Here is a 26,156-nt window from a genome sequence, read left to right as displayed (position 1 = left end):
ACATCTTGTGTGTGTGTGTGTGTGTGTGTGTGTGTGTGTGTGAATCCCTTGTCTGATTTTTATAAGGATACTTAATTTACTGCTTATAGAAGTTACCTTAGTTTTTAAATTTAGCTTTTAAATTGTGGTATGTATAAATAACAAATTTACAATTTATCCATTTTTAAGTTCATAGTTTGGTGGCATTAAATTAAATCACTTTAATGAATGATGTTATAATAACATCACCACCATTCGACTCCAGTAGTTTTTCATCTTCCCAAACTGAAACTGGACACCCATTAAATATTAATTTGCCATTTCTCCTCCCTGAGCCCTAGGCACCTACCATTCTACATTCTATCTGAGAATTTGATACTTTTAAGTGCCGCATGTAACTGCAAACATACAATGTTCTTATTCACTTAGAATAATGTATTGTAGGTTAGTGTAGGTTTTGGCATGAGTCAAGATTTCCCTCATATTTAAGGCTGAATAACATTTCACTGTGTGCATGCATTTCATTTTGTTTATACATTTATCTGTCAGTGGGTACTTTGGTTGGTTTTCTTTACTGGCTATTGTGAATACCACCATAGAGATGAGTGTAGAAATATTTGTTTGAATTCCTGATTTCCATTATTTTGGATATATACCTAAAAGTGAAAAAGCTAGATCATATAATTAATCTTTAAGTCTTTGAGTAACTGCCTTAACAATTTCCATAGGAACCAAATCATTTAATATTCTCACCAGTAATGCACAATTATCTTACATTCTCCATAGTCTCTCTTATATTTGTGTGGTGTGTGTGTTTGTATGTGTGTGTGTTTCTTAATAGTAATCTTAATGGGTCTGAAGTGGTATTTCATTATGGTTTTGAAATGCATTTCCTAATGATTAGTGACACTGAGATTTTTTCATGTGCTTACAGGCCATTTATATATCTTTTTCTGAGAAATGTCTATTCAAGTCCTTTGTTCATTTTCAATCAAGTTGTTTCTTTCATTGTGTTTTTAGATGTAGAAGTTTTTTACGTTATTAGTATATTAGATATATTTATAATATGTCTGGATATTACTATATTATAAAATATATTATTTGAAGATATTTTCTCCCATTCTGTCGATTACCTTTTTACTCTGTCAGTGTTGCATGATGCATAAAAGTTCTTAATATTGATAAAACATAATTTATCTATTACTTTTTGGCCTGTGCTTTTGGTATCATACTCAAGATTTTATTGCCAAATCCAATGTCATGGTTATTCTTCTATGTTTCTTTTTATAAGAATGGTATAATTTTAAGCTTTTAGCTTAAAATCAAATTTAAGTCTTTGATCCATTTTGAATTAAAATTTTTATATGGTATTCATTAGGATTCAAATTCATGACTATGTTAGTGGTTATGAAATTTCACAGGACCATTTTTTTTTTTTTACAAATAGTTTATTGTCAAATTAGTTTCCACATAACACTCAGTGCTCAGCCCCACAAGTGTCCTCCTCCATGCCCATCCCACCCTCCCCCCGACATCCATCAGTCCTCAGTTTTTGTCAGCATTCAAGAGTCTCTCATGGTTTGCCTCTCTCCCTTTCCCCCACCATTTCCTCCCTTCTTCTCCCTCTTGTTCCTCCGTCAAGTTCCTCCTAATCCTCCTATACGTGCAAACATATGATATTTGTCCTTCTCTGCCTGACTTATTTCGCTCAGCATAACACCCTCAAGGTCCATCCATGTGGCTACACATGGCCAGATTTCATTGTTTCTCATTGCCATGTAGTATTCCATGGTATAGATAAACCACATCTTCTTGATCCATTCATCTGTTGATGGACACTTAGGCTCTTTCCATGTTTTGGCTATTGTGGAGAGTGCTGCTATGAACATTGGGGTACATGTGCTCCTATGCCTCAGCATTTCTGTATCCCTTGGGTAAATTCCTAGCAGTGCTATTGCTGGGTCCTAGGGGAGTTCTATTGTTAGTTTCCTGAGGAACCTCCACACTGTTTTCCAGAGGGCACAGCACCATTTTTTGAACTGCCTGTCCTTAACCCATAGGTACTCTTGACACCTTTGTTGAAAATCATTTGAATATGTATGCAAAGCTCTATTTCTAGGCTCTGTATTTTATTCATTCGTTTGTCAGTCTTTATGCCAATGCCATACTGTTTTGATTATGATAACTTTGTAATAAGCTTAGAAACAGGAAAATTTCTGGCTTTGTTCTTTTTGTTTTGTTTTGTTTTGTTTTCAATATTAGTCTGGCTGTTTGGTTTCCTTGAGATTCAATGTGAATTTGGAGATGGATTTTTCTATTTCTCCAAAAGTATTTTTTTTAAATTTTCATAGGGATTGCTCTGAATCTGTAGATCACTTTAGGTAGCTTTGACATTCATAATAACATGATGTATATCAGTTCATGGAGGTCTTTCCATGTATTTGTGTCTTCCAGATTATCTTAAAGCAGCATTTTATAGTTTTTAAGTGTAGAAGACTTTTTGCTTCCTTATGTAAGTTTATTCTTAAGTATTTTATTCTTTTTGATGCTTTCATAAAAGAAATTGTTTTATTTCCTCTCTGAGATGTTCATTGGTAGGATAAAACTCAATATATTTTCATGATACAGGTAACCTCACAACAAATTGGGTATAGAAGGCATGTACCTGAACGTAATAAAGGCCATCTGTGACAGATTCGTAGCTAACATGACACTCAACGGTGAAGTTTGAAAGCTTTCCCACTACAATCAGGAAGTTGATGAGAGTAACCACACTCACCACTCCTTTCCAGAGGACACTGGAATAAAAATCCATGTGAAGTTTTTAGCATTTTCTATACATAGGTCATGTTATCAATGAAGTGAGAACAAATTGCTTATAATGTTTACTTAACTTTACTACCTGTAGGTGTTTCTGATGGTAGCTGCCTTCTATCCTGTGGATCTCAGCTTAAGCATCACCTTTGAAGAAAGGCCTTCCCTGGTCACCTTCTCCACAGTAAAATTCTTCCCGAGTACCCTGTTTGCTGTCTTATTAGCACTGATGGAGACTGTAATTAGTTTCCTAAATTGTCCTATGATGTACTTCTTGGCTCTATTAGAATAGAAAGTCCATGGAGAAAGGTTCTGTTGCATAATCCCTCCTCCACCCCCACCATTTCATTAATTGCTGTGTCCTCTCTCACAGCATGGTTCCTGGCAGTAAATAGTAGCTCCAAATTAAAAAAATAATAATAATTGGATAAATAGTTTTTATGTCTAAATCTGTGAATAAATATCTACCATATCTACCACAGTTCAAGGTAGAATAAATTGAATATTAAATAAAAGAAAAAAACTTGCTGTGGCAAATGGGGAAATATATGACAAATTAATCTTCCCTAAAACAAAATGATTGGGCTGAAATTTGATTCTTGACTGGCAGTAGTTTTGCAATGGTTCTAAAGCTATTTTTTTTTTTTTGTTACTGTTACATCTTTCCGACCCTAATTATCTGATTTGGCTTAATAGGATCTTTATATAGGTATTTTTGAAAGTTTTTGTGAAAATTCCCAGTGAATTTAATTAAGCAAGAATCAGTCTTGGACACTTCCCAATTCTAGGACTTAATGAAGAATGTAGTTGGAAAGGATAATGTCCAGTGCTCTTTGCCCATATGAGGAATAAGATAATATGCTCTTCACAACTGATACACATTTTTAAGGAGGTTTCTGTTAGGCTCAAAGCATTACCTCAGGAGAAACCCAAGGACGTCTCTTAAAATATCAGGTCAGCTAATCTGACCAAACCAACACTATACAATGAGGATGCCTCAGCCACTGAACGGTATTTTTCTGTTTAGAAGTTAGAGGGAAAGAAGTTACTTGAGAAAAATCTGCCTGGGAAATGACTGGTAGCTATTTTTCTTCTGTAAGGGTAGGAATTCCTTATCTTTTTGGTAAATTATCCTAATGTGATAAATTTTTGTTTTTCTGAATGGCCCTTGGAATTCTTAGGAAGCAATCTGCAGTACAAATAAAAGCAACCTTATGAATAACCAGGAGATCACACAGAGAAAATGGATAGACAGTAGAATGAAATAAAATATGTCCTCAAGTAATAGTGCAGGGTTTTGCTTTCTCTTGTCAAATTGTATGACAAGTGAAATCCAGGTTGCAGTGAATGAGTGAAAGGTATTCCTTCAGATTGCAGACTTGCCTTCACAAGGTAAGACTAACAGTAAATAGTGGAAACCAGCTTGCAATTGTGTGACTCTCTTTATTATGTAAAAGTGAGATCACTTTGAGAGAAAGCAAACTTTGATTCTAATTCTAGTTTTATCACTTAAAAATGTGTGAGCATGGGAAAATTATTTAGGTGCTCTGAGACTTAGTCTGTTCACCTAGGAAATGGGGATTATAGTATCTTTTACTGTAAAAATGAACTGTGATGCATTAAGTTGTGAGTGTGAGATTAGAATCCACTGTAGGTGTTGTGAACAATGCAGTGATAGATCTGATTCAGATTTTAAAAAGATCACTTGGGCTATGTGAGAACAAATAGATGGAGGACAGAATGAAAGGGGAAGGACCTAGTAGGAGGCTAATGTAGTAGGTTAGAAGTGGAATGGGAAGGAGAGAAATTATCTTATTTGTGATATATATACATACACACACACACACACATATATATGTATATGTGTGTGTGTGTGTATATGTATATATATATATATATATATATTTGTATTTTGTTTTTAGAAAGAGAACGTAAGTGGAGGAGAGGGGCAGAGGGAGGGAGGGAGAATCTCTATCAGACTCCATGCTCAGTGCTGAGGCCAACTGGTGGCTTGATATCATGACCCTGGGATCATGACCTGAGCCAAAATCAAGAGTCAATCACTAAACTGACTGAGCCTCCCAGATGCTCATAATGTAATATGTTTTAAAGGGGTTCATAAGATTTGTTAAAGGTATCAATATGTGATACAAGACCAAGAAAAAGAATTGTGATATTTCTTGTCTGAGCAATGACATGGAAGGTGGTGCCATTTAATGAGGTAGGGAACATGTATGTTTATTGCTGAAAATTAAAAATTTAGTTTCATAAGCACTGAATTGATATCCAATTGGCGCTGTGCAAAGTTGGAGATGTTGCATGTATGAAGTTTCAAAATTACGGAAGAGACACAAGACTGGAGTGTTTCCTCATTTATTGGTCAAGGAAAGGAGGCATATCCAACCAAACACCCTAAGAAAGAGGTCTCAGTGAGGGAAAAGACAATCCAGGACAGTGACCTTCCATTCCTAAGTATTTCTCTTTTTGTGACTTTATAAACTGTGCACCTTTTCATTGAATTGCCCACTTTTCTTGTCCTTCCACTTTTCCTTTAAAACTCAGCTAAAGTATTGCTTCCTCTGGGAAACCTTCTTTGATTCCTGTTTGGTTGATATATTCCCACACTGGGATCATCGTATTTTGTAGCTATTTTTATTTTTAAATTTTTAATGTATATTTGTTTTTGAGGGGGGCGGGGAGGGAGGGAGGGAGAGGAAGGGAGAGAAAGTGGGGAAGGGGCAGAAAGAGAGAGAAAGAGACAGAATCTGAAGCAGGCTCCAGGCTCTGAGCCATCAGCACAGAGCCCGATGTGGGGCTCGAACCCAGGAACCATGAAATCATGACCTGAGCTGAAGTTGGACACTTAACTGACTAAGCCACCCAGGTACCCCCGTGCAGCTATTTTAATAAGGGCACTTATTAACTTGGTAATTATTAAACTTGGAAATCATAACATCTGTGAAGCATGTGACACAACTATTTCCGCATTCTTCTATTTGTTTGAATGAATAACATATTCATCTTCTAATGCATTTAAAAGTGTTTCCCCCTTGTTTTGTAGATCACCTGCTTCTAATATGAGGTGTCAGCTCCTATGCAGACTAGATGGAACAAAGGAGCAATGTCACTTACTTTGTCCTCTTGGGTCTCACACAGGATCCCAAGGGACAGAACGTCCTTTTGGTGATGTTCTTGCTCTTCTATATTTTGACCGTGGTGGGCAATTTGCTCATTGTCATGACTGTAACTGTCAGTAAGACCTTGGGCTCACCTATGTACATTTTTCTTGCTAACTTATCTTTAATGGATGTCATTTATTCCTCTACTATTTCCCCTAGATTGATTTCAGACTTGTTGTTTGGGAAAAATATCATATCCTTCCAATCTTGTATGACCCAGCTTTTTACAGAGCACTTTTTTGGTGGATCAGAGATCTTTCTTCTGCTGGTGATGGCCTATGACCGCTATGTGGCCATCTGTAAGCCCTTGCATTATTTGGTTGTCATGAGGCAATGGGTGTGTGTTGTGCTGCTGGTAGTGTCTTGGGTTGGAGGTTTTCTGCATTCAATAATTCAAGTTAGCACGATTTATAGTCTCCCATTTTGTGGTCCCAATGTCATTGATCATTTTTTGTGTGACATGTACCCCTTACTGAGACTGGTCTGTATCGACACGTATGTCATTGGGCTGTTAGTGGTGGCCAATGGAGGGATGATCTGCACTACTGTGTTTGTGCTCTTGCTCATCTCTTATGGTGTCATCTTGCACTCTCTGAAGAACCTTAGTCCTGAAGGGAGGCAGAAAGCCCTCCAGACCTGTGGTTCCCACATCACCGTGGTGGTCTTCTTCTTTGTTCCATGTATTTTCATGTACGTGAGACCTGCTAAGACCTTCCCCATTGACAAAGCATTGAGTGTGTTTTATACGGTCATAACCCCCATGCTGAACCCCCTGATCTACACTCTGAGAAATTCTGAGATGACAAATGCTATGAAGCAGCTCTGGAGGAGAAATATCATATCTCTTAGTAGGTAAGGGTATTATGTACCATGAAGAGAATTATTTTTTATTGGAGTCCTTTTTCTAAGAATGCAGAAGTCTTAAATGGATTCTGATTTCCCTTTTTTCAAAGTACTTAAGTTAATTATAATTAAAGAATAAACTGGATGATTGTGCTGTAATAGTTTCCCTTGTTGCTAGAATATAAGGTCCATAACATCTTGTAGATCTCTTCACTTACAAATGTGTAATGCCTTTCTAGCAAAGAATCAATAATAAGTAATGAATAGTGAGGGAATATTTATATGAATCCACTGATTTTTAATTAATTAAAAAATTTTAAGAACATTTTTTCCAAGACAGTATTATTTTTAGTTAGATTCTATTAATTAACTTCATTATTTTATTATTTAGTTATTTTTTCTTTAATAGTTTATTGTCAAGTTGGTTTCCATATAACACCCAGTGCTCATCCCCACAAGTGCCCTCCTCCATGCCCATCACCCCCCCCCCCCACCCCCATCAGTCCTCAGTTTGTTCTCAGCATTCAAGAGTCTCTCATGATTTGCCTCTCTCCCTCTCCCCCAGTATTTTTCCCCTTCTTCTTCCCCATGGTCCTCCGTTAAGTTCCTCCTGTTCCATCTATATGTGCAAACATATGGTATCTGTCCTTCTCTGACTGACTCATTTCGCTCAGCATAACACCCTCAGGTTCCATCCATATTGCTACAAATGGTCAGATTTCATTCTTTCTCATTGCCATGCATTATTTTGTTATTTAAAACAACACTGTGTAGACATTAATTTTTGGTTGCCTTATATAAAAATATTGATTAATACTTTTAGTTTACATAAGAAAAATTGAAGTGTAATAGGTAGCAAATAGTAGTGATGAAAATCTTACAAAATGAGATACATTGTAGAATAAATCTCCTATTTATCTCTCGGATAGTTTCCAGTCCTCTTCCCCAGAGGGAGGTTGTTTAGACTCATTAGGTAATAATCTTTACAAATGCATGTGTATTTAAATATTTATATGTGAGCTTTTCTCTGTGTATGTAAATACTTGCTTTACTGTAGAACTTCTTTTTATAAATAAACTTAATTTTGTAATAATTTTATTAATTTATTTTAGTCTTTTAATTCAAGTATGATTGACATACGGTATTACACTAGTTTCAGGCATCGTGATTCAGTAATTATGTATCTTATGGCAGTGGGTGGGATTGGGGAGGGAGAGAGGTGTTGAACAATCCATTGGAGGGCCCTCATTGTTCCAGGCCTCCAGGCTTTAGGCACCTCTGTTCCCCATGACAGGGCACCTGGCTTTCACTTGGCAGTGGGGGTGGTGTGGAGGCGATGGGCCACAGAATCCCTGGATTGACCCTGGGACCTTGGCTGAACTCCCAAGGCCCTCTTGATGGGTGAGGAATTGGGCCAGGTTTTGGGCCACGCGCTGAGGTGTGGGGGATGTCCTGGTGCCCCCCACCATGTGAGTTATGTGGGGGTGATGGAGTACTGTAGACCTCAGGAGGGTTATGGCTGGAGCCCCAAGGCAGCCTGGAGGACTCTCAGACAGAGGGCAAGTAGGGAGCCCCGGTGGAGAGCCAACTCTGAGAGGGCCTTTCCAGATCTCCCCCACCTGGGGCCCTGCAGCCGGACAAGGAAAAGCGGGAGCAACCTCCCCAGGAATAAAGCCCTGGAACTATTTGTCAAGCTCCTGAAGCAGAAGAGGATCACCCTGGGACATACGCAGGCCGCAAAGGAGCCTCTGCCATTTCTAGGCTCTGCAGCTCCACTTCCAGAACGAGTGTGAGCCGCGGCCCTGCTGCAGAAGTGGGTGGAGGAAGCTGGCAGCCAGGGAATCTACAAGAACCATGCAAAGCAGGAACCCTGTGTACGCCTCCAAGAGCAAGCGAGCAAGTATGGGGAACAGAGTGAGGGGCGGCCGGGAGGACACGTTCGTGCAGTGCTGGAAACCCACCCTGTGCACATCGGCTACACTGCCCAGCGGCTCGGGTACAGAAGGATGTGGTCCCAGTGTGGTTCTGCAACCATGGCCAGAAAGGCAACAGATGCGGCAGTGATAGTTCTCAAAGAGAACCTGCTGGGGTTGCTGGGTCCCCTTTCTCAGGGGCACCCGTATCCTTTCCTCTGGCACCTGGGTCCCATTTTGGTACCCCAGGCTACGTACCCCTCCCCCTCTTCACTACGCTGTACTCCCTGGTCTCTTTCCCTGAAGGTGAAGCCTTTCCCTCGGGTCTCTCACCACTCTGGGCTCTCCCATGCATTCAAACTGATGCTAGCCCTTCCCAGGAATGGGGGCGAGAGGTGGGGGAGAGCTAGGGAAAGAGCCAGAGCCTTGGGATAAAGTTCCTCACTAAGGGTGGATCAGGGAACACAAAGGGTGTGGGGGGCAGGGAGCTGGGGGTAACTAGCTGGAGTGAAGGGGAGATTCAAGGATACTCTTGTTTTTAATCCCCACATCACTCATTACTTTGTTCTCTTTTTTTAATGTTTTATTCATTTCTGAGAGAGAGAGAGAGAGAGAGTGCGTGAGCAGGGGAGGGTCAGAAAAAGAGGGAGACACAGAATCTGAAGCAGGCTCCAGGCTCTGAGCTGGCTGCCAGCACAGAGCCCGACGCAGGGCTGGACCCCAGGAACCACGAGATTGTGACGTGAGCCGAAGTCGGAGGCTTAACTGACTGAGCCACCCAGGTGCCCCTCATCACTTTGTTCCTAAAGAAGCCAGGGACACAGTGGGAAAAAAAAGTGTACATTGTGTAATGCCCATGTGATAAGTGTAGCTTCCATCTCTTACCATACAGTGCGACTACAGTATCATTGACTGTACCCCCTATGCTGTACTTTTCATTCTTGTGGGTTATTGATTTTATTATGGCAACTTTGTACCTTTCATCCCCTTCACCCATTTTGTCTACCCCTCCACCCTCCTCAGCTCTGGCAACCACCAGTTTGTTCTCTGTATTCATGAGTCTGTTTTTGTTTTTTGTTTTGGTGATTAAATTCCACATATAAGTGAAATCATAGGCAACATCTTGAAGATATTACTCACTTAGAAGTATATACTAAATGTGTTCATTTCTGTTCATGCCATTACCAACCTTTTTCCAATGCAAAGAATTTATAATAATTGTATGTCTGTGAATTTATGCGAGCATGAGTTCCTGGGAGAGGAATTCTTAGTATACGCATTTGAATCAATGGTCAGATAGTTAAATGTCGATGTTCATAGTTATTGCCAAGCTGCCATCCTTGAGAGTGTACAGTTATCCTGCTTCTCACAGTCCCCAAGTTCTTCTGTCCACATTCCCAACCACCTCTCCCTGATAAGTGTTTCATGGCATAAGTCAACCTGAATACATTGCAGTCATTCTCATATTATTGAGTTTGACTATCTTTTCCTTTGTTTAATATGATTTGTATTTCTTTTCCTGTGAATCATCTATTAACGTCTTTTATGTATTTCTTATCATTATTGATCTTCTCCATACTAATGTTAGTAAGTCAATTATACAATATATCTCTTTTAATATTGTAGTCGTTATTTTTGTACTTCAATTACATAAAAATATTCTTCAACTATGTTAGCACTTGATTTTAAAGCACTTGCGAGGCTTACATTAAGGCTTTTTTTCCTTTTGGAATTCCTTTTGATATAGTCATTAAAGCGATCTGGAATTTTAGCTGTTTTTGTGAATTTCAGGGTTTTTAAATACTTGCATAATTTTTTTTTGCCAGTGACTTGAAATCCTGACTATTATATTCTAAAGCCCCATATAAACTTGGGTCCCATTTAAGACTCAATTCTGTTTCATTGGTCTCTTTATTCATGTCCCATGCAATGAGACATAATATGCAATATAAATGCTTTTGTATGTTACACATTTTGATATATGATGAGACTAGCAGTCCCTCATTAATATTCTCTTTCAGAATATGTCTAATTTTGCATATTTATGTTGCAAAATCAAGTTTAAAATGAAAGGAAGATAATGTGAGTTTAACATTAAAATAAGTTTACAATGAAGTTAAAATAAGTTTAAAATAGTTTAGTTACAAAACAAAAGTCAGTTGTGATTTTCAAGAAGATTCTATTAGAAAAGATTAATTTAGGAAGAGTTTACAGCTTTCAAGTTCTGTGAACTGTTGTCCATGAGCAAGTCTTTACATTTAACAAGTCATCCCTCACACCCTTGGGTACTGCTTCCCTTTTCTGTGTGTGTGACTTATCCCTTCTAGATGTCTGTTCTTCATCCATGACCCCTAAAATGCTGCCTGGCACTTTTGATGTAAGAAAACCACCTCTTTCAGGAAGTATATGACTTAAGTCTTTGCTGAGCCCCTTGTGACCACCTGCAAGCCCCTGTACTATGACGCCATCACGAGTGACAGGGATATGGCTTCCTCTTTCAAGCGGCATGTGTAGCCATTCAGGTCCTCTTCACAGTGTGGCTGTGTGCATGTGACTCCAATGTCATAGACCATTCGTGTGTGACATAAACCCTTTTTTGAAACTTGTTTACATGGACACAATCATATTCTCGGTCTCTTTGTTGCTGTTGAAAGTGGGTTCATCTGCCTGTTAAAATTTTCCTCCCGATGGTCTCCTTGGTGGTCATTATATGCTCCCTGAGGACCTGTAGCTCGGAGGGGAGACAGAGAACCATGTCTACCTGTGTCTCTCACGTCACTGTGGTGGTCTTCGTATTATGTCCTGCATATTTATATATTTGTACCCAATCACCATCTGCTCCACTGATCAAGTCGCGGCTGTGTTGTGTACCACGGCGACTCCCTTTTTAAACCTTTTAAACATGTGCACTCAGAAATTTGGAGATGAAAAATGCCATGAGGAAGTTCTGAGGGAAGAAAGGTAACTTTGAGAGATATCCCTAACTTTATAAAATATGTTTGTCTTTTTACTGGAAAAGAGAGAAGAAGATGATTTCTCTGGTGCAGAGCCACATGAATACTATTTGCCCCAAGTATGTTTACTTTGACATATAGGCACTGTGAGGAAAGGTCCAGGCAGGAAATTATTTATCACTGTAAAAATATCCTATTTAGATGTATGTATTGTCCAATGGATTGTAAAGGTTCAGTGTACTATCAGAATTAGAGTTCTTGTAAAATGCAGATTATCAGGACAGAGCTCTGGAGATTTCAATTTATTAGCTTTGCTGTTGAGTGACATATCTACTTTCCAGAGAGGTGTATGTAAAGCCAGTGAGTTTTGCACGTACACTAGCTATTGTGTTGTACTTTGCATTGACATTGTGCACCCTTTCATAAAGTCACCTCAGGTTTTACATTTCGTTTTTAACTTGTAGTAAAATATAACAAAACTTGCAGTTGTGGCCATTTGTAAGTGCATAGTTCAGTGACATGGAGTTAATTCACATTGTCATTCATGATGGTTGATTAAGTTAATTCATGTTCGTTATGCTAACACCTGCACTATTCATCTCCAAAGCTTTTTCATCTTCCCAAACAGAAATCCCACTCATTAAACTTTAATTCCCTCTTCCCTCTCTCTGGCACTTAGGCAAATACCATTTTATTTTCTTCCTGTCTATGAATTTGGCTACTTTAAGTACCATATGTATGTGGAATCATATAATATTTGTCTTTTTGTGATGGTCTTATTTCATTTAGTGTAGTGAATGGTAGGTTAATGTTGTTGTAGCATGTGTCTGAATTCCCTTCATTGTTAAGAGTGCGTAATAATCCGCTGTGTGCATAGTCTTCCTTCTGTTCATATATTTATCCATCAGTAGATACCTTAGCTATTGCTTTCTGATTGTTGTGAATTATATTTCCATGAATATGGTTATAGAAATATCTGCCTGAGTCTTTGATTTCCATGATTTTGTGTATATATCCCAAAATAGAATTGTGGATCATATAATATTTTTTTGTTTAATTTGTTAGGAACTACCATAACATTTTCCATAGCAGCGACATCATTTTACATTCCCACCAGAATGTGTGGTTGTTCCCATTTCTCCATTTTCTTACATGTGTTGTTATTATTACATTTGTGGTAATAGCTCTCCTGTTGGATGTGAAGTGGTATTGCACTATGGTTTTGAAGTGCATTTCCTAAGGAAAATGATTAGTGTATTGAGCATCTTTTCATGTGCTTATAGGGCACACATGCATCTTCTTTGGTGAAATGTCTATTGAAGTCCTTTGCTCATTTTTAATCAGGTTGGTGTTTTTGTGTGTATGTGTGTGTGTTTGAGATGTAGAGGTTCTTTATATATTCTTGACATTAATACCTTATCATATATATCATTTGCAAATATTTTCTCTCATTTATTGTATGCCTTTTCTCTCTGTTGATAGGGTCCTTTGGTGTACAAAAGTTGTTAAATTTGATAAAATAATTTATTTTTTCTTTTTTTGCCTGTGGTTTTGGTGTCATACCCAAAAAATCATTGCCAACTCCAAGGTTATGAACATTTCTTTCATGTTTTCTTCTAAGAGTTTAATAGTTCTAGCTGATAGTTGAGGTCTTTGATCCATTTTGAATTAATTTTTGAATATGCTGTACATTAAGTGTTCAGTTTCATTCCTTTGTGTGGATATCCAGTTTCACAGCACCATTTTTTGAACTACCCATAACTTCCCCATGAACGTTCTTGCCACCTGTTGACAATCATTTGAACATGTATGCAAAGGTTTGTTTCTAGGCTCTGTATTTTATTCCATTAAAAATGTTTATTTATTTTTGAAACAGGGAAAAACAGAGCATCAATGGGGGAGGGGCAGAGAGAGATGGAGTCTGAATCAGGCTCCAGGCTCTGAGATGTCAGCACAGAGCCCAATGTGGGGCTCAAACTCACAAACTGCAGAGATCATGACCTGAGCCGAAGTTGGAAGCTTAACCGACTGAGCCACCCAGGCACCTCTGTATTTTATTCCATTGTTATGTCCATCTTTATTGATTACTGTAGCTTTGTAGTAAGTTTTAGAACCAGGAAGTCCCTCAACTGTTTGTTTGCTTGCTTGCTTCCCAAGATTGTTTTGGCTGCTCAGAGTGCATTGAGTTTCCACTAGAATCTTAAGATGGATTTATCTATTTCAGCAAAAACATTTTTTTAAAATTTTGATATCGATTGTACTGAATCTGTAGATCACTTTAGGTAGCACTGACATCTTTTTTTTTTAAACTTTATTTATTTGTTTTGAGAGAGAGAGAGAAGCAGGGGAGGTGCAGAAAGAGAGGGAGGGAGAGAATTCCAAACAGGTTCTGCACTGTCAGTGCTGAGCTCGATGTGGGGCTCCATCCCACAAGCCATGAGTTTATGACTTGAGCTGAAATCAAGAGTTGGACACTTAACCAACTGAACCACCTAGGTGGCATTGACATCTCAATAACATGAATTCTAGGATTTCAGGAATGTCTTCCCTTTTGTGTTTTGTAGCATATCGTTCAGCAACATTTTGTTGTTTTTAAGAGTATAAGACTTTTGTCTCCTTGTTTAAGTTTATTCTAAGCATTTTGTTCCTTTGGATAATGTTGTAAATGGAATTGTTTTTTAAATCTTCACTGGATTGTTCATTGGTAGCACAGAAATTCAACATCTTTTCAGGATGAAAAACCTTTCGGGGAGTTAAGATGGTGGAGTAATAGGAGGACCCTGTACTTGCCTTGTCCCTCAAACACAGCTAGACAAATATCAAATCATTCTGGAAACCCTGGAAATCAATGTGAGGACTTGGAGGACAAATTTCCCAACCAGGGGGAGAAAAGAGGCCACGTTGCTGAAGGCAGGAAGAGTGGAGATGTGATTGGAGGTAGAAAAGAATCACCAGTGCTGCAGAGTGGAGGGAGCCCTGATCAGGGAGAGAGGAGAGAGGAGAGGGGAGAGGGGAGAGGGGCGGGAGGAGAGAGGAGGGAGGAGGGAGGAGGGAGGAGGAAGGAAAGAGAGAGAGAGACAGAGAGAGAGAGAACAGAGTGTAAGACACTGCACAAGAAAAGCAGTTTCCCAAAATCATTGTTGGGGAAAATAAGAGGGGTTGTTTATCAGAAGTTTTCCCAAGCAGCAGAGCTCAAAGTTTTAGAAGTCTGTGCCATTGCTGAGGTAGAGCCTGGTGGGCATATAGGTGCTCCAGTGGGTAAGGAGGGCAGTGGCCCAGGAGTGCACATCAGGGTCTGAGGATCCCCTGGGTCACATTGGGAGAGAGAGTTCCCCTTCTTAGCATGTATTTGGGAGAGATGGCACTGCCCCTCCACGGACAAAGGAGCCAGTGGGCGCCACTGAGCTGCCCCGTTCATTGACTGAGATGTCTGCTGAGGGAGGCTAACCTAGATGCTGGCTTTTTTTCTGAGCTTTGCCATAAACTCCACCTCCTGCACTTTGGTGCGACTGCCCTTCTGGGACAGAAGGTGTGATCCTTTTGCAGAGGAGCACTGCACAACTGGCTGGGTAGATAGCTCAGACAGAGGGTAAAGACAGGCATCTGAGGGAAGCCTGGGACAAATGAGAAGAGACTGCTCATCTGTCAGGTCTTCCTGTACAACAGGGGTGTGATCTCCTCTCCCTCAGCACAGAGGTACTCCAGTGAGCAGCACAGTACCCACATTGGAGGCTAAGCCACTTACACCAGGCCCTGAAACCTGTGTCCTGCAGGTGCTTCTGAACTACGGCAAGTATGCCCGGGAGTCAGAGCAGTAGTAGGCCCTTCCCTGAGAAGACCAACCCCAACACCTTGCGTGCACCAAGTTTACTGACCACAGAGTGCTGCAAAACTTTATCTCTAGGGGAAAGAAGTCTAGCCCGTTTTAACAAGCATACCAAAACACACCTAGTTAAAAGTCACCACTCAGTGGACACACCCAAACGTATGCCACTGCAGGCAAGAAGAAAGTCTTCAGAGGACTAACCTGAGGGAAAGAGCAGCCAAAGCACAACAGCAGAATGCACACAGCATACACTAGAAACACTTCCTGAAGTGCTGGGCCCTTGACCGTACATGACCTATTCTTAATATAGCCATTACTCTCAGCAGCAGGAAACATAACAGGCTTTCCTAGCACACAGAAGACAGAGACATAGACAAAAATACCAAGATGGAGGACTCCATCCTAAAAGAAAGAACAAGAAGAGGTCATAGCCAGGGATCTAATCAAAACAGATATAATAATAAATGCCTCATCCAGAATTTAATACAGCAATCATAAAGTTACTAGCTGGGCTTAAGTAAAACATAGAAGACACCAGGAAGACCCTTACCACAGAGCTAAAAGTCTTAAAACTAGTCATGCTGATATTAACAAGAGCTATAACCGAGATGCAGAACCAACTAGTGAGAATGACCACGAGAATGGAAGAAGCAGATGAATGAGTTAGTGATATAGAATATAGAATTATGGGGAAAAATGAAGCTGAAAAGAAAGGGGAAGAAAAATGTTGGATCATTAACACAGACTTAGAAAACTCAGTGACTCGGGGCGCCTGGGTGGCTCATTCGGTTAAGTGTTGGACTTCAGCTCAGTCACAATCTCACGGTTTGTGGGTTCAAGCCCTGCGTTAGGCTCTGTGCTGACAGCCAGCTCAGAGCCTGGAACCTGTTTCAGATTCTGTATCTCCCTCTCTCTCTGACCCTTCCCTGCTGACACTGTCTCTCTCTCTCTCTGTCTCTCTCTCCCTCTCAGAAATAAATAAAACATTAAAAAATTAAAAAAAAAGAAAACTCAGTGACTCCATAAATCATAAAAATGTTAGGAGTCTCCAAAGAAGAGAGGAAAAAGGCACAGAAGGTTTATTTGAGAAAATTATAGATGAAAACTTACCTAATCTGGGGAAGAAAACAGACATCCAAATCCAGGAGGCACAGAGAACTCCCATCAAGATCAACAAAAGTAGGCCAATATCAAGACCTATTGTAGTAAAATTTGCAAAATACAAAGATAAGGAAAGAATCCTGAAAGCAGCAAGGCTAAAAAATTCCTAACCTCCAAGGGAAGACAAATAAAGTTAGCAGCAGCTCTCTACAGAAATTTGGCAGGATAGCAGTGAGTGGGATGATATATTCAACATACTGAATGGGAAACATGCAACGAAGAATACTTTATCCAGCAAGGCTCTCACTCAGAATAGAAAGAGAGCCAAAGAGTCGCCCAGACAACCAAAAACTAAAGGAGTTTGTGACCACTAAGCTAGCCCTGCAGGAAAAATTAAATGAGACCCTTTGAGTGGGAGAGAAAGATCAATAACACCAAAGACTAGAAAGAAACAGAGAAAATCTCCAGAAACACTAATATTACAGGTAATACAATGGTACTAAGTTCATATCTATCAAAAATCACTCTAAATGGAAATGGACTAAATGTTCCAATCAAAAGACATAGGGTATCAGAGTGGATTAAAAAAAAAAATTTACGTGTTGCCTATGAAGGTGCATTTTAGACCTACACACACCAGCATATTGAAAGTGAGGGGATGGAGGACAATTTATTATGCTGATGCACATCAAAAGAAAACCAGGACAGCCTTACTTATATCAGACAAACTAGATTTTAAGTCCAAGATTGTAACAAGAGATGAAGAAGGGCACTTTTTCAAGATAAAGGGAACTATCTGACAAGAACTACAATTGTAAATATTTATGCCTCCAACTTGAAAAAGATAAATATATAAAAAACTTAAAAACATATATAAAGAGATTCATTGATAGTAAAACAAATAGAGTAAGGGACTTTAACACCCCACTGATAGTAATGGACAGATTATCTAAGCAGAAAATCAACAATGAAACAATGGCTTTGAGTGACACACTGGACCAGATGGACTTAACAGATACATTTCGAATGTTTCATAATAAAGCAGAAGAATACACATTGTCTTTTTTCAAGTGTAAATGGAACATTCTCCAGAATAGATCACATACTGGTTCACAAATCAGACCTCAACAAGTACAAAAAACTTGAGATCCTACCATGCATATTTTCAGGCCACAATGAAATGAAACCTGAAGTCAACCAAAAGACAGAATTTGGAAAGACCTCAAATACATGGACGTTAAAGACATCCTAGTAAAGAAAGAATGGGTTAACCAGGAAATTAAGTAAAAAAAAAATACATGGAAGAAAATGAAAATGAAAACATTATAGTTCAAAACTGTTAGGATGCAATGAGAGTGATCAAAAGAGGGAAGTACATAGCAATACAGGCCTATATCAAGATGCAAGAAAAGAAACAGCAAATAAAGCCTTAGGCCAGCAGAAGTAGGGAAATAATAAAGATTAGAGTAGAAATAAATGATATAGTAACAACAAAAACAACAACAAAACCTTCAGTAGAACAGATCAATGGCAATAAGAGTTGGTTCTTTGAAAGAATTAACAAAATTAATAAGCCACTAGCCAGGCTTCCAAAAGAAAAGAGAAAGTACCCCCCCAGAAATAAAATCATGAATGAAAGTGGAGATCTCACAACCAACACTGCAGAAATATAAATAATTATATAAGAATATTATGAAAAATCTTATGTCAACAAATTGGGCAATCTGAAGGAAAAAGATAAATTTCTAGAAACATATGAACTACCAAAACTGAAACTCAAAGAAATAGAAAATTTGAACAAGCCCACAACCAGCAAAGAAATGGAAGCAGTAATGAAAAGTATCTTCCAACAAATAATGTCCAGGGCTAGGTAGCTTGCCTGAAAAATTCTACCAGACATTAAAAAAAAAATTTTTTTTTAATGTTTGATCATTGCTGAAAGACAGAGACAAAGTGCAAACAGGGGTGGGGCAGAGGGAGAGGGAGACACAGAATCTGAAGCAGGCTTCAGGCCCTGAGCTGTCAGCACAGAGCCTGATGCAGGGCTTGAACACATGAACTCTGAGATCATGACCTGAACTGAAGTCAGACGCTTACCCAGCTGAGATACACAGGCGCCCTCTACCAGACATTTAAAGAAGTTCATATCTATTCTCAAACTTCCAAAAAAGAGAAATGGGAACAAAACTTCCAAACTCATTTTATGACGCCAGCATTACCTTGAATCCAAAACCAGATAAAGACCCCACTAAAAAGGAGAATTCTAGGCCAATTCTGATGAACATGGATGCAAAAATTCTCAACAAGCAAATAGAAACCAACAGTATATTAGATGAATTATTCACTCCAATCAAGTGGGATTTATTCCTAGGCTACAAGGGTGGTTTGTAAATCAATGGATGTAACATAACATATTAATAAAAGAAAGGATACGAACAATATGATCCTGTCAATAGATGCAGAAAAAAAAACATTTGACAAAATATAGCATCCATTCTTGATAAAAACCCTCAATAATGTAGGGATAGATGGAACATACCTCAAAATAAAGGCCATAAACAATAGACCCATAGCTTATATCATCCTCAGTGGGGAAAAACTGAGAGCCTCTACAAGGGATGAACATGGGATGAACAAGGGATTTCCACCCTCAACACTGTTATTTACATAGTAATCAAAGTCCTAGCTCAGCAATCAGATAACAAAAAAGAAATAAAAGGCATCCAAATTGGCAAGGAAGAAGTCAAGCATTCACTATACCAGATGACATGATACTCCATATAAACCTGAAAGACTCCACTAAACAACCGCTAGAACTGATACACAAATTCAGCAAAGTTGCAGAATACAAAAATCAATGTGATACACAAATTCAGCAAAGTTGCAGGATACAAAAATCAATGTATAGAAATCTGTTGCTTTTCTATTTATCTATAATGAAGCAAAAGAAAGAGAGAAATTAAGGAATCTATCCCATTTACAATTGCACCAAAAACTGTGTTACCTAGGAATCAATCTAAACAAAGAGGAGAGTGTTGTCTACTCTGAAAATTATAAAATACTGATGAAAGAAATTGAAGAGGACACAAGAAAATGCAAAAACATTTCCATGTTCATGGATTGGAAGAAGAAATACTGTTAAAAATATGCTACCCAAAACAATCTACAGATTTAATGCAATCCCTATCAAGTGCCACCAGCATTTTTCACAAAGCTAGTACAAACAATCCTAAAATTTGTGTGGAACCACAAACGACACCAAACAGTCAAAGCTATATTGAGAATGAAAAGCAAGGCTGGAGGCATCACAATTCCAGACTTCAAGTTGTATTACAAAGCTGTAGTGATCAAGACAATATGGTACTGGCTCAAAAACGGATATGTAGATCAATGGAACAGAATAGAAAACCCAGAAATGGACCCACAACTATATGGTCAACTCATCTTCAACAAAGCAAATTGAAAATGGAAAAAATAGAAAAATTCTCTTCAACAGAGTTTTGGGAAAACTGAACAACAACATTCAGAAGGATGAAATTGGACAACTTTCTTACACCATGCATAAAAATAAATTCAAAATGGATGAAAGACCTAAATATGAGACAGGAAACCATCAAAATCTGCAGAACACAGGCAGGAACCTCTTTGACCTTGGCCATACCATGTCTCCTTACTAAACATGTCACTGATGGCAAGGGAAACAAAAGCAAAATGAACTATTGGGACTTCACCAAGATAAAAAGTTTCTACACAGCAAAAGAAACCATCAACAAAACTAAAATCTAAAGAATAGGAGAAAATATCTGCAAATGACATATCTGATAAAGGGTTAGTATGTGAAATATATAAGGAAACTATCAACCTCAACATCCCCCAAACAAATAATCCAGTTAAGAAATGGGGACTAAGACATGATTTACATTTCTCCAAAGAAGACTTCTAGATGGCTAACAGATACTCAACATCACATGAGATATCACTTCACACGTGTCAGAATGGGTAAAATTAACAACACAAGAGATAGCAGATGTTGGTAAGGATGCAGAAATATACTGTTGATGGGAATGCAAACTGGTGCAGCCACTCTGGGAAACAGCATCAAGGTTTCTCAAAAAATTAAAATCAGAACTATCCTATCACCCAGGAATAACATTACTAGGTATTTACCCGAAGGATCCAAAAATACAGATGCAAATGGGCACATGCATCCCAACATTTATAGAAGCATTATCAACAATAGCCAAATTATGGAAAGAGTCCAAATATCCAGCTACTGATGAACGGATAAAGAAGATTGATATATAAAATGGAATATTATAAAAATAGTAAAATCTTCCCATTTGCAACAATGTGGTTAGAGAGAGTGTGTACTATGCTAAGTGAAATAAGTCAGAGAAAGACAATACCATATGGTTTCACTGAAGTGGAATTTAAGAAGCAAAACAGGTGAACATAGGGGAAGGGAAAAAAAAGTAAGGGAGGCAAACCATCAGGAACTCTTAACTATAGAGAACAGACTGAGTGCTGCTGTTGGGGAGGTGGTTGGGGAGTGGACTAAATGGTGATGGGCATAAAGGAGGACATTTGTGATGAGTACTGGGTGTTGAATGTAAATGATGAATCACTAAATTCTACACTTGAAACTAACATTACCTTATATGTTTACTAGAATTTAAATAAACTCTTAAATAAATACATAAATAAATGATAATTAAAGAAATAAGAAAGCTGAATTTACATAAGGAAAACAGTCCACTGAGGAAGGAACAAATTAAGATAAAATAAAATACCTTATTTATCATATAAAATAAATAAATTTTAACTTCCAAGAACTTGCAAACATAATATAGAATTCTCACATAGTTTTCACCAATGGCACAATAAATTAGATGCTCAGTAAACATACTAAAATATAAGATAAAGATCATTTACTAGAATGAAATTTAGCAAGCCCTCTTATTAGGGAGGCAAACCATATGAGACTCTTAAATACAGAGAACAAAGGGGTAGGTGGGTGGGGGGACAGGTTAAATGGGTGACGGGCATTAAAGAGGGCACTTTTCTGGATGAACATTGGATGCTCTTTTTAAAAAAATTTTTCTTGATGTTTTTATTTATTTTTGAGAGAGAGATAGAGACAGTGTGATCAGGGGAGGGTCAGAGAGAGAGGGAGACACAGAATGCAAAGATAGGCTCCAGGCTCTGAGCTAGTTGTCAGCACAGAGCATGACGTGGGTCTTGAACCCACGAACTAAGATCATGACCTGAGCCGAAGCTGGATGCTCAACCGACTGAACCATCTAGGCTCCCCAAACATTGAATGTTCTATGTAAGATATGAATCATTGGGTTCTACTCCTGAAGTGAAGATTACACTGTATTTAAACTAACCTGAATTTTTAAAAAATCTCAAAAAATTTGGTATGGAAGGAATGTAACCCAATATAATAAAGGCCATATATGACAGATCCACAGCTAATATAACCCTCAAGAGTGAAGGTTGAAAGCTTTCCTGCTACCATTAGGCACAACATGAGAGTGCCCACACTTACTACTCCTTTTCAAAAGTGGACTGAAATAAAAATTCCTGTATAACTTTTAGCATTTTCTACATATAGGTCATGCCATGAGTGAAGTGAGAACAAATTGCTTAATTTTGCTACCTGTAACAGTTTTTCTGATGGTAGCCACTTTCTATCCTGTGGAAGAAAAGCCTTCCTTGGTCACCTTCTCCATAGTAGAATTCTCCCTGCATACCCTGTTTGCTGTCTTATTGGCACTGATGAAGACTATAATTACTAAGTTGTTCCCCTATATACTGCCTCCCTCTATCATGAGAATATAAGGTCCATGGAGGAAGGAGTATTTGCATAATTTTTTTCCCTATTTCATAAATTGCTGCATTCTCACTCACAGCATGGTTCCTGGCAGTAAGTAAGAGCTCCAAATAATAATAATAATAATAAAAAGTAATTGAATAAAGAGTTATTATGTTGAAATCTACAAAAAAATAAAATGTCAAATCATACTTCAAGGCAGCATAAATCGAGTATTAATAAAAGGGAAGAAAAACTTGCTATGGGGAGCAGAGAAATACATGAAAAATTAATCTTCCCTAAAACAAAATAACTGGGCTGAAATTCTTGACTGGCAGTGGTCTTTCAATGTTTCTAAAGTTATTTTTTTGTTAATGTCACATCTTTCTGACATAATTATGTGATTTGGCCTAATAGTATCTTTATATAGATATTTTTGAAGATTTTTGTGAAAATTCCCAGTGAATTTAATTAAGCAAGAATCAGTCTTGGACATTTTCCAGTTGTAGGACTTAATGAGGAATGTGGTTAGAAGGATAAAATGTCCAGTAATGTTTGCCTGTATGGGGGAGACAATGCTCTTAACAACTGATACACATTTTTTAGGAGGTTTCTGTTAGGCTTAAAACATTACCCAAGGAAAAGCCCAAGGACGTCTTTTAAAATATCAAGTCAGCTAATCTGATGAAACCAACACTATAGAATCAGGATGGCTAAGCCATTGAAAGGTATTTTTCTATTTAGAAATTAGAGGGAAAGAAGTTACTTGAGAAAAATCTCCCTGGGAACTGGCTGGTTGCTATTTTTCTTGTGTAAGGATAGGAGTTTCTTGTCTTTTTGGTAAATTATCCTAATGTGATAAATTTTGGCTTTCTGTGTGGAACATGGAATTCCTAGGAAGTCATCTACAGTGCAAATAAAAGCAACCTTCTGAATAACCAGGAGAAACTATGGAAAAAAATGGATAGGCAGTCAAATGAAACAAAATATGCCCTTAAGCAATAATGCAGCTTTTTGCCCTTTCTTGTTAAAGTGGATGACAGAAGAAATCCAGGTTGCTGGGAATGAGTCAAATGTGTTTCTTCAGATTGTGGACATCACTTTATAAGGTAAGACTGACAGTAAATCTTGGGAACCAGCCTTTGCAATTGTGTGACTCTCTTTATTATGTAAAAGTGAATCATTTTGAGAGAAAGAAAACTTTGATTCCAACTCTAGTTTTTTCACTAAAAAATGGTTGACGTTGGGAAAATTAATTAGATGTTCTGAGCCTCGATTTGTTCAACTGTGAATGAGGATTATAATTCCTGTTACTGTAAAATGGACTGTGATTCCTTAAGTTGTAAGTGTGTGATTAGAATCCACCATAGGCATTGTGAGCAGTAAAGTGATAGATCAGAATCAGATTTTAAAAGGATCATTTTTAAGCTGTATTAGGAGAACAAATTGATGGAGACCAGAATGAAAGGGAGGGACAGGGTAGAAGGTAATGCAGTGGGCCAGGGGAGGTAGGGAGGGAAGGGAAATGATCATATTTGTGACATATTTTAAAAGGGATTAATATCATTTGTTAAAGGTATTAATATGTGACATGACTGCAAGAAAGGCAAGAAGGACACTGATTATTTCTTGTCTGAGCAATGATGGGGAAGGTTGGTACCATTTAATGATGTGGAAAACACCTATGTTTATTGTGCAAAATTAAAAATTTAGTTTTATAAGGCCTGAATTGATATCCAATGAAGATTTCTGAAGTTGGAGATGTTGCATATTTAACAATTAAGGGAGAGACACAATAGTGGATGCTTCCCCATTTTTTGGTCAGGGAAAGGAGGCATCTCCAACCAAAGACCCTAAGAAAGAGGTCTCAGCGAGGGAAGAGACAACCCAGGGCAGTGACCTTCTATTCCTAATTAGATTCGCTCACTTTGAATATGTCAGTTGCCTTAATTGGGTCTCAAGTATTTCACTTTTGGGACTTTAGAAACTGTGAACCTTTCTGTGGAATTCCCTTGCTCTCTTCTCTTGATCTTCCACTTTTCCTTTAAAACTCAGCTGAAGCATTGCTTCCTTTGGGAAGCTTCTTTGATTCCTGTTTGGTAGATATATTCCTACCCTGGGACCTTCACATTGTGTGAGTATTTTATAATGGCACCTTTTATATTGGTGATTATTATGTATGATATCACCGAGTGTAGGAAACCATGGCTTAGTCAATTTGAAATCCTAGTGTCTATGACACATGTCACACATGTGACACAAACAGGTACTCCTTCTACATGCTTTTAATCGAATGAATCAATAATCTTATAATGCATGTACCCCTCTTATTTTGTAGATCAGCTGCTTCTAATATAAGAAGTCAGCTCTTCTGCAGACTGGATGGAGCCAAGAAGCAATGTAACCTACTTTGTCCTCCTGGGCCTCACACAGGATGGAAAGTAACAGAAGGTCCTTTTTATTATATTCTTGCTCTTCTATATTTTGACTGTGGCAGGCAACCTCCTCATTTTGGTGACTGTAACTGTCAGTAAGACCCTGGGCTCACGCATGTATTTGTTTCTTGCCAACTTATCTTTTATGGATGTCATTTATTCTTCTTCTATTTCTCCCAGATTGATTTCAGATTTGATATTTGGAGAAAATACCATATCGTTTCAACATTGTATGATCCAGCTATTTACAGAGCATCTTTTTGGTGGAACAGAGATATTTCTTCTGTTGGTGATGGCCTATGACCGCTATGTGGCCATCTGTAAGCCCTTGCATTATTTGGTTATTATGAGGCAAAGGGTGTGTGTTGTGCTGCTGGTAGTGTCTTGGGTTGGAGGTTTTCTGCATTCAGTAATTCAGGTTAGCACGATTTATAGTCTCCCATTTTGTGGTCCCAATGTCATTGATCATTATTTCTGTGACATGTACCCCTTACTGAAACTAGTCTGTACTGACACATATGTCATTGGCCTGTTAGTGGTGGCCAATGGAGGGATGATCTGCACAATTGTGTTTGTGCTCTTGCTCATCTCTTATGGTATCATCTTGCACTCTCTGAAGAACCTTAGTCCAGAAGGGAGGCGGAAAGCCCTCCAGACCTGTGGTTCCCACATCACCGTGGTGGTCTTCTTCTTTGTTCCATGTATTTTCATGTACGTGAGACCTGCTAAGACCTTCCCCATTGACAAAGCATTGAGTGTGTTTTATACGGTCATAACCCCCATGCTGAACCCCCTGATCTACACTCTGAGAAATTCTGAGATGACAGATGCTATGAAGAAGCTGTGGAGGAAAAATGTCACATCAAGTAGTAAATGAACGTATCATCTACCGTGAAGAGAATTACTTGACATTGGCCCCCATTTTCCAAGAATGTGGAAGACTTCTTAAAATGATTCTGACTGTCTTTTGTCAATGAACTGGATGATTGTGCTTTCATAACAGTTTCTCTTCCTGGTCCATAATCCCTTGTGGATCAATTCATTTAGAAAAGTTTAATTCCTTGTAAAAGGAGTCAACAACAGGTAATGAATTAATGAGGAAATTTTATATGATTACACTAATTTTTTATCAATTTATGTTTTTTCCTGGTACTTAGTATTATTTTTTTAGATTCCTATCATTTAAGGTAATTCTTTTTATTTTACTATTTATAATATTTAATGATGTATAGACTGTCTTGTTCAGTAAGTTTCTGTTGCCCTCTATGCAAAATACTTTGTGTGGCACTTTTGTTTT

At 38.3% G+C, this 26,156-nt stretch overlaps 1 protein-coding gene and 2 pseudogenes across 1 annotated transcript; all 3 read left to right on the top strand.

The window, feature by feature from the left end:
• Positions 1 to 5,898: 5,898 nt before the first annotated feature.
• LOC120228455 (olfactory receptor 4A47-like) lies at positions 5,899 to 6,828 on the top strand. The gene has a single exon (XM_039226815.1). It carries the CDS (start codon positions 5,899 to 5,901, stop codon positions 6,826 to 6,828), a length of 930 nt encoding a protein of 309 aa, XP_039082746.1.
• A 1,274-nt stretch (positions 6,829 to 8,102) lies between these two features.
• LOC120228384 lies at positions 8,103 to 9,092 on the top strand (annotated as a pseudogene).
• A 15,714-nt stretch (positions 9,093 to 24,806) lies between these two features.
• On the top strand, positions 24,807 to 25,736 carry LOC120228456 (annotated as a pseudogene).
• The last annotated feature ends 420 nt before the right edge of the window (positions 25,737 to 26,156 follow it).

The sequence above is a fragment of the Hyaena hyaena genome, unplaced genomic scaffold (genome assembly GCF_003009895.1).
Source record: "Hyaena hyaena isolate Hyena2069 unplaced genomic scaffold, ASM300989v1 scaffold_23, whole genome shotgun sequence".
Lineage (NCBI taxonomy): Eukaryota > Metazoa > Chordata > Mammalia > Carnivora > Hyaenidae > Hyaena > Hyaena hyaena.
The sequence above is the reverse complement of the archived record's forward strand: the minus strand, read 5'-3'. Positions and strand labels throughout refer to the sequence as shown.